General features: G+C 53.5%; 2 protein-coding genes across 2 annotated transcripts; one reads left to right on the top strand and one right to left on the bottom strand.

Moving 5' to 3' along the window:
- Nucleotides 1-3,034, bottom strand: COCSUDRAFT_46908 (hypothetical protein; the record flags this gene model as incomplete). Its single annotated transcript, XM_005649171.1, has 9 exons — nucleotides 2,613-3,034; nucleotides 2,270-2,485; nucleotides 2,111-2,177; nucleotides 1,931-2,004; nucleotides 1,415-1,518; nucleotides 944-1,063; nucleotides 631-790; nucleotides 383-505; nucleotides 1-197 (listed from the first exon to the last, which is right to left on the bottom strand). Exons 1-9 carry the CDS (start codon nucleotides 2,839-2,841, stop codon nucleotides 1-3), a joined length of 1,290 nt encoding a protein of 429 aa, XP_005649228.1. The 5' UTR covers nucleotides 2,842-3,034.
- A 786-nt stretch (nucleotides 3,035-3,820) lies between these two features.
- COCSUDRAFT_62105 (hypothetical protein) lies at nucleotides 3,821-8,281 on the top strand (the record flags this gene model as incomplete). The annotated part of the gene is made up of 10 exons (XM_005649170.1): nucleotides 3,821-4,976; nucleotides 5,099-5,188; nucleotides 5,314-5,461; nucleotides 5,580-5,692; nucleotides 5,995-6,248; nucleotides 6,662-6,898; nucleotides 7,145-7,227; nucleotides 7,568-7,748; nucleotides 7,863-8,000; nucleotides 8,108-8,281. 10 exons carry the CDS (start codon nucleotides 3,821-3,823, stop codon nucleotides 8,279-8,281), a joined length of 2,574 nt encoding a protein of 857 aa, XP_005649227.1.
- Between the last annotated feature and the right edge of the window lie 834 nt (nucleotides 8,282-9,115).

Here is a 9,115-nt window from a genome sequence, read left to right as displayed (position 1 = left end):
TCATTCCTGGCATTTGTCGCATCTGTTAAGCAGGGCCACCACATCGGCAGATGTCCCAAAGGGAAGCTGGGCCTTGCTGCTCTTCACAATGTCAATCAGCTCGCTCCCAAAGGCTCCAAGGATGCTGTACAGCGCTGCTACAGCTGCGTCGTGCAGAGCAAACACTGGTGCACCCACTTCCCCGCTCCGCATCGCACCTACACAGTGGATCAATGATGAGTGATGAGTTGACAAAGTTTCCAACACAACGAAGAATTCAGGCCTTTAAAAGGCCCCAATGAGGCATCAGTCCACTCGACCTCCTAGTCTAACAGTTCAAATGGGCCTTCATTGCAGAACTATGATCAGATCTAGGCAAGCACAAGAGGAGTGAAAGCAGTACCTGATGCATCGGGCCCCATGGACTGCTGTGCCAGGGCGCTTCCCCTGGGAGCAGCCGCCACACACGTCTTTGCATAAGCCTGCAACGCCGACACTGTACTCGCCAGCACTGCCGTGACGGCGCCTGCGCAGTCAACACGCCTTCTCAGCTGCATGCCACAGTCCTTGACACCCACAAGTGGATAGAAATGTGGGCTGCACACAATAATGTTGCTCCGGATTTCCAGCATGAGCCAGATATGTCCTCACCCACAGTCGGCTCCGACAGCTGGGCAGTGCCAAGCCGGTCCTCAGATTGTGAAGCGACGCTCAGTGCAGCCAGCACTCGGATGCACTGCACGCTCTGCCAGCATCTCGACTTGAGATACCCTGCCGCCTCCTCCTGTGCGCGCCCCATTGCCCCCAGCGGCTGCAGCCCACACATGATTGTCATTCATCATGACGCAAGCAGTACACAATTATGACTGTCAGGCGTGCTGCACAGTCAGGGGTGCCAGGAGACTGATCGGCCCCGACAGCATGCATGTGTGACAAAGAAAGAGCAATTGAAAAGTCTGGTCACCTTGGTGGATGTGGGATGCACATTCCACTTTGGTGCCGAGTGTGACTCTGGGCGCGCCTCGCCTGGCTTTGCCCCAGTCTGTGGCAGTACTGCTGCCACCTGCTTTGCCACTTTCTCCACCTGGGGCACCAGCAACGCAGAAGGTTCAGCATATGAATGCTGGCAGGGATGTAGCACAGCAGTGAGAAAACAAGTAGCAGCTGGTGCAGAGGGGAGCACCTCTGTCAGGCAAAACCGCACAGGTGTGTTCCAAGCATTGCCAGACACATCGCTGAAAATGGCTGCTCGACGCCAGAGCTCCGATGGACCTTGCTGAGTGAAGTATAACAGGTCCTGCAGGGCGAGAGCTTGCCATATTGGGTCCTGCGTGACAGCAGGTCAGGGGTCACCGTCAGGAGATTCCAAGGACATCATCTTATGCATAGGCAGCCTTTATAAAGAGTATACATCGTGGATGGTGGATAAGCTTACCTTGTCATTTTGCAAGACTGCAAAGAGCTTCCCATTGGGATCGGCGTCTCCAGGCAGGGCAAAGCGCAGGTGCTCCACCATTACAATGTTCAGCAGACAGCTGCCTGCACACAGGAACGGGGAATTCAACTTCTCAGACAATGTTGCTCATTTCTCAAAGCATATTTTTGCACATACAGTGGGTTTGTACGTGCAAATGCACTGGGTATGGTCCAAGAAGGGTCTCACCCATGTAGAGGCAGAAGACTGTGAGCCAGCCAGCGATTTGTGAGAGCATGATATCGCGCAATGTCCATTTCGCCCCTTGGCTGACGAGTAAAAGTCTCAGCAATGCTGTGATGCCAACAGCAATGACGGGCAGGACAGCTGCAATAGGCACAGCTGCACAGACACATGGCACAAGGTCATCTCTTCTCGCCCACAAGCTCTCTAGTACACATTGCATGTCGCATCCGGCAAAGACAGTGCATGCAGGCATCATGCAAGATTTTTACATGCTTCCAGAAAAGTGCTCACCTTTGGGCAGCTCCTTCTTCAATTTGAAGATGCGCTGCTGGTGAATGATGGGAAAGCTTAGAACGTTCTTACCCCTGCAAATGCCATCGCAGGCTTGAGCCTGACGTGCATTGCTAAGCCGTTGAGCATGATTGGGAGAGAAGAAAAGTTAGCTATGAAGTCATCAAATTCAGAGCTGACCTGGCGAGAACTGTTGTTGCGTGCAGGACCCCAAGCACAAGCCCAAACCACCATGTCCAATCAGCTCCTGCAGCAAATTAATGTTTTCAGCGTCCGTCTAGACAGATAAAGGGTGCGAGCGAAAGTTTTATGCTCTGCTCCTGCTGCTTGTTTGCTTACCCTTTCGGCCAAGAAGCGATGTGAAGTAGTACATGCTGGCAGCACCGGTGATGGCAGACGCTGCATAGTAGAGCGAGAGGTCTATCAGGCCACCTACTGTCTGCACCTGGCCCAGTATGTTAGCGACTGGCTCCACAAACCACTTGGGCAGTCGAAAGCCCGAGCGCAGCCATCGAGGCTGCTGCAGCCCCGAGACCCTCAGCAGCTGCGCCTGGGCTGCAAGAGGATGTAGGCAAGATCACTTTGTCAGCACACACTGCTGTCCCACGGGATCGTCAGCGATGGCTCATGTAGGGGTTCACATTGCGTCACAATAATGAGAAACGCAAAGTAGCGGACGTACCTATCAATGTAGCTGTCAGTAGGGCAATTTCGAGCATGAAAAGACACCATAGCCATGGGTTGATCAGCGATTGAAATAAGTCCCTGATGCGCAAGCTCCAGACAAAAGTGGAACTTGTGGTCACTACGAATGACACTAGTGATAACAAAATACTCTCATACGCCGCAATCCCATAGAAACGCCATCGCCAGATGTCTGATTTCCATGTGTCTAGATTTGACTGTGACATTAAGAAGAAAATCCTCGATCAAAAGTCGTCATCTATGCTCGCAAAATCTCTAAATTTTCGACAAGTAGATCTTTTGCAATCTTGCACCTTACAACTTCTTTAAGATCTGCATGGATATAAGCATCGGCAGGAGCTCAATGTCTTGCACCAAGCTAGCCAGGCTTGACTTGAGTGTAATTTCTCAAGGATGTTCTTTGACACTCAGGAGTTCATCTTGACGAGAAGCTAGGCCCCAACTCTGACGTGCAGACGAGAACATTAATGGCTCAGAGACAATTTAGGCAACGCGATGGTTTGAAAGCGCAGCTCCAATCTGGATCTCAGACGTCCAGATCGCCGGTGTCCATGCTCTCCAAGGCAGGTTAAGTATTGCACTGATATTCTGCCGCTCACTCACCAGATGGAGTTGGAGTGAAAGCTTGAGTATTGCGGCTTATTGCAATCCTCAGAATTGAAGTTCATGGGTTGGTCGTCTTTCCATCATGTAGTTGGTGGTGAAGTAACCAATACTATGATGAAAACCTGCACAACATTTTTCGGATCAGGACAGAGGGGTCCATGAGGCTGTGGAAGATTTTTGCAGTCATCTCGACTGGGCTGGTCTTGGGACTGGCATATTCTTACCTTTATCAGGTGAGCGATCTTTTTCTGTGGTGGTTGTCAATGCATTTCTGTCTTTTGCTTCTGATGCTGCGTGAGATCCTTCTTAATTGTGGCGAGCCTTACGAAAGACACAACTGTATATTTTGTGATGCTTTGATGCAGGAGGCGGACCTTTCTGCACTTTTGAATCGACACCCTGCAGATGCATTACCAGGTACATAGTGAACATCTGGAAGCTTGATTATCGTCTCCCTGTTGGGTGATCAGTGTACTTGTTTGCATCCACCCTACTCACCAAGAGATGCTTGCAGGGACTCAGAGTGACACGCGGCAAGCTGCTTCCTTGCCGGATGGCAATGCCAGAAGTCAAGTTGCCATGGCGGAGGAGCTGCAGAGCCCCAGGCAGTTGCCCAGGAAGCAAGCAGTCAGGATGCGTGTCCACTTCCAGAAGCGCAATGAGCGCAACGACGGCGCAACAGAGTCCTCCAGTTCTCCAGAGGATGTCAGTGAATCTGGGGGGCCTGATGAAGAGGCAATCACCCGGAAGCCAGTGACATTGGCTGACGTGGTTGAGGAAGAGAGCATAACGAGGGGGCTTCCAGTGCAGCGCCACAAGAGGGGTGCAGACTGGAGGGAGGGAGCCTGGGATGCAGGGTACAGCAGGGACGCAGCTGTTGGCAAAGATGCAGCAACAGGCCTTTTGCAGAGAGGTTCAGATCTTGCACAGAAACGGCAAGGAGCATCACTTGGCAACGCGGCTGGGGAGGATGAAGAAGATGGAGGTTTGGATGACAGTTTGGGACATGAGGGAGGAGACGGTGATCAGGATGATGTCACTGCGGAGCAGGGCTCATCAATTGGGAAGACAGCCAGAGGCAGCAGCCGCAGTAGGACATATGAAGAGGGCAGCGATGAGGAGGTGGCAGCCCCGGAGGATCAGGAGGATCAGGAATTAGAGGATCCAGGCAAGGGGAGAAGATGGTCAGAAGCTGATGATGACGATGGAGAGGAGGGGGCTACCAAGGAGGCCCCTGCGCGCTTGAGGAGAGCAACTGTCAGGGGACAAGGGAGCGCGGCGGCCGCCAAGGAAGGTTCCATGGACCGGCCAAAGCAGGTTGGGAGCAGGGTGAGGAGATCTCTGCCACGGGGAAGCAGCAAGAGGAAGCAGTCGGGGAAGCAGAGAGCAGGTGGGAGAACGGCCAAGAAAAGACGCTCGGCGGCTGTCGGCGAGGATTCGGACAAGGCGGCAAAAAACATCACGGTGCGGCCGGCGCTGCTGGGATTCAACCTCACATGGGGCGTTCTGGAGGGGGAGGAGGCGCTGTACAAGCAGGATGTGGCGAGCATATCGCCTTCAGCGCTGCAGGGCCAGACCGACAGGGCCCCTGTGGCGCAGCTCACTGCCGCGCTGGCCAACAGTCGCAGCCGCGACGGCATTGTGCTTGTCACGTGGGCCAGCGCTGCCTACCTGGACTTCCTGCGCAACTGGATCCACCACCTGACCATCCTGGAGGTGGAAAACTTCCTCATAGGTGAGCGCCTACATCCACGGAGTAAGAATTCACATGCAGCTATAATCATGGAAGTTGGGAGGGTATGTGATGGGTATGTGCTTGCAAGGCATGCAGTGACAGATTCTCTTGCTGTGCGGCAGGGGCCATGGATAATGAGGTGTCGGAGTATCTGCGCCAGCAGAACATTCCATACTTTGACATGCAGGCCGGCATGTACTCTGACATGCAAGGTGCGGCTCATAGCTGCGAATGCCCATTTCATTGCAAATTTCCCTGAGCTTTAGAAAGGAGGCTTGTAGCTGCAATGTAGAATGAGCACGCATGATGCAGGCTTTTAAAACTTCTGGGGGTGCAGGTCACCTGATGAAGGGCACGAAAGCAGCGCGGATGTTGGCCTTCAACAAAATCGGCGTGGCCCAGACGCTCAACACATTTGGGCTGGATGCGCTGCTGTGCGATACGGATGTGGTCTGGCTCCGGGACCCCTCTGACTATTTCTCAGGGTGCGCGCTGACACTTGCTGTGCGAAATGGACAGCCGACCCAACCTGCATCTCCCTAGGCATATGCACATGCGAATCAGTCGCGCACCTGGGTCACCCAAGCTGATTGGCCCCCTCAGGCTGGAGGAGGCGGACATTCTGGTGGCGACAGATGGCCTTGGAGTGTCGAATACCAAGGACGACGACGGCCTGGAGAGTCCAGAAGCCGCGCTGCGCCACCAGATGAGCACAGGTGCCTTCCCCCAACCTTGACGCCCACTAAACAAAACGCCTTTCCGGGCAGGAAAGCCAGCCAAAAATCACAAATGCCCCTCTGTGCAGTGTCACATTGTGGCAACCCCTGCTGCCAGCAAGCATCTGACAGTGCTGGTCCCGCAGCTGCAGGCATGATATTCATGCTTTGGCGGGCAAATTTCTCGATATCTGAATGCCGTCACTCCACTTTTGGCCTCCTGCTGTCACAAGATGCCAGTTCCATTACAATTGAGCATCCTGCTGAACAAGCGGCTGACGGCACCGGCCCGGCGGCTGCAGGCATCGTGTTCCTGCGGCACGGTCGCGGCGCCCGCAATTTCATGGACGCGTGGGACAGCGCGCTGCGGCGCAACGTGAGCCGCACGGAGCAGCAGGCCTTCAACGCGGTCGCGCGCGTCGGAGTGAAGCCGCTAAAGACGCACCCGGACAACTGGCGCGTCTTCTACGGCATGGGCCGCACCGTCACCTTCGGCATCCTGCCCGCCTCCGGCTTCGCCAACGGCCACTCTTACTTTGTTCAGCGCCTCCATGACGTGCGACGCTGTTCCCTCCCTCCCCCTGTCACTGCTCTGTAGACCACACCTCTTGCTGCATGTGCATGGATATCCAAAGCAAGCTGTTCCTTCCTCCTGTCCAGGTGTGGTGAATTGCTTCACCCTGCCCTGTCAATACTGGCGCAGGCATGAGAGAATTGTCTTAGAGCAACGCCAGCTCCTTTGAGACGGACCGTTCACTGCTCTGTGCATCTCTTCTGCGTGGCAGCTTCACCATACCATGCCAATGGATTAAGCGCTTTCGAACGTGTTGCAGCTCCCTTCCTCACTACATGCAAGTGTGCTGCTTCTTAGATCGCGTCACGAGTGGCGATAGTGCATGTGTACTTCCATACTGTGCTTGGATGCATGATCTTGAGCTGCAACATTTGAGCGTGTCTTGGCGTGTGCAGGTGATGCGCGTGTCGCCGTACGCGGTGCACATGAGCTATGTGTTTGGGGGCGTGGCGGCCAAGCGCAACCGGCTGCGCGAGGAGCAGATCTGGCTGGACGACCGTGAGTACTATGACCAGAAGCGGCTGCTGACGCTGGACATCCATGTGCCTGCCATCCCCGACAACTTTGAGCGCCTCAAGAACGACTACATGGTCGAGCTGCACCTCAAGCTCATGCAGCACCAGCTCGACCAGGTGCGTTGCAGGTCCTCTGCCAACACGATCCCTTTGTACAATCAGTGCCTCAGGAAGAACAATGACATTCGTGTGCTGATGAAGCACTCTTTGGGAGATTGGCGCCCCTCTCTCCCAGGGGTCTTGTAATGCACCGGTCCCTTAGGGACGAGCTTGACCTTGAGGAATCTATTACATGATAATCGAAAAGGTTATGCATGAAGACAAGTTTGGAGTGGGGGGACTGAAGGGCGAAGCTGTGCGCAGCTGGTGGTGGGCTTTGCCATGGCGATGACGCTCAACCGGACACTGGTCATGCCGCGCCTCGTCTGCTTCTGCGACCGGTTCTGGTGAGTTACCGCCGCCACTCAACCCATGCGCGCATCCGTCCCAGAACCCACACACCAACGTTGTGCATCCCTCTGTTTGGGGATCTGCACCCCACGGCCTATAAGGACCACTTCCTTGATTGGGGAACCCTCCTGCATGACATGCAAAGCAGGGATGCTTGAAGAAAGTCCTGGTTCCGTCTGTGGTGGGGCACCCAGCAATGTACTGAGGCTGTAAGACTGCGCATGTTGAATTCAGTGAAGCAGTCCTGGCTCGGTCCATGGGCACTCGCAATATACCAAGGCTCACAGAAGGTTCAGTGAAGGACAGACTGAAAACAGGAGTGCGCCATCTGTGCAGGAGTCCGCTGGAGAGGTGTCGGGCACCGGGGGCGTCGCGGACGCAGCTGCCCTTTGTGTGCCCGCTGGATCAAATTCTGCGCCCATCCCACTTTGGCGATGATCCGCAGCTCTACGGTCCGCCCATAGCATTCCGAGAGCACTCCTTCTGGGACAACCCCGACACACCCGCAGAGCTCAAGGTGACTTGCAACTTCACCTTTGGACGTCAGCAGTACTCACACAATTTTGCTCAAGGCGTTCAACAGCCCACCAGTCTTGGTGGCCGGAGAATTGAAGCAACAAATTGAGCGCAGGATAACCAAGTGGAGGTGGTGCCAGTGGCAACGAGGGAGTGGAATCCTGCGAAAAGGATGGGCAACCAGCTCACCATACCTGCAAATCTGTCCGATGAGGATTTGCGGAGGACACTGCAGCCACACGATGACATCAAGGTGTGCCATCATACCTGCAAGGAGCTTAAAATTAATTTGATGCTCAGTTCATGCATATGCAGCTTCTGCTATCTGCAACAATTCAACGGTGATATGGATGTGTGCAGGTGCTCATGGTCAGGAATGTGACAGGCATCTTCCGCGGCTTCAGTGACATGACTGCTGCTGACGGCTTCTGGCGCAGAATGGCGCACATTTCCTCGATTTGGTGCTGCAACTATGATGGAGGAATCCCCTACAGAATGGTCCCCAGGCTCACAGCAGCAAATGCATCTCTCTGATCCTTTCCAATGGGAATCACCTGATTGGTACGCCCAACACTACAGAGCCCGACGCTGCGGTGTTCCTGTGGGTTGTAGCCTCCCCAAATCCAATTCAAAATGTAGAAACTCTGGCTTGGGGAATCAAAGGGAAAGCAACCTCATGGATCAATGAAGGAAGAGATCTAGAAATGAATCGAACTTGACACCATGTGCTTACCGCTCTAGTTGACCTGCCGAAAGGCACTAGATTTGACATTCTTGCTGCCACCAGCAGCTTCATTTTGCTCAATTGTCAGCTTTGTCTGCCAATCGCAATCGTACTGCTTTACACAGTAGGGAATCAAGTGGGTGATCTTTGTTTGAAAATTGTTTCTGACAGCCAGTAGACATGCTTGGCAATATGGCAAATAGAACTGAGCATCGTAGCTGTCAACAAGCTTGTGCTTACTGTGTAGAGTCTGTACAGCAGAGCAGAGCTACAAAAGAATTATTGGGTCTGGACCAAGTGAAAATCCATTTGACAAATGATTCCTTTATGGACGAGCAACACCAATGTTAGGACTGATCAGCTCCTTCATGCATTGATCATACAGACACTAAACAATCAACAAATGTATCCCAATGTGCTTAACTCTCTTGAAATGAGTACTACATCTTCAGCGGCTCTTCAGTTCATGTTGTTCTTCCCTTGTTCAAGCAGCACTTGCTTGGCCTACGTCAACCTCAATGTCACAATTGTTTGACCTTTCACACCGTAAGTGTATGTTCTTCTGTTCAGCCGCTCAATTCCAATATTTGGCTTAGCAATTCTCGTCACTGCTGTCTGAAGGTCAAGGTGAGAGTTTGCTGTCC

The sequence above is a fragment of the Coccomyxa subellipsoidea genome (assembly GCF_000258705.1).
Source record: "Coccomyxa subellipsoidea C-169, whole genome shotgun sequence".
NCBI classification, from domain to species: Eukaryota; Viridiplantae; Chlorophyta; class Trebouxiophyceae; family Coccomyxaceae; genus Coccomyxa; species Coccomyxa subellipsoidea.
This window is presented reverse-complemented; position numbering and strand designations above follow the sequence as displayed.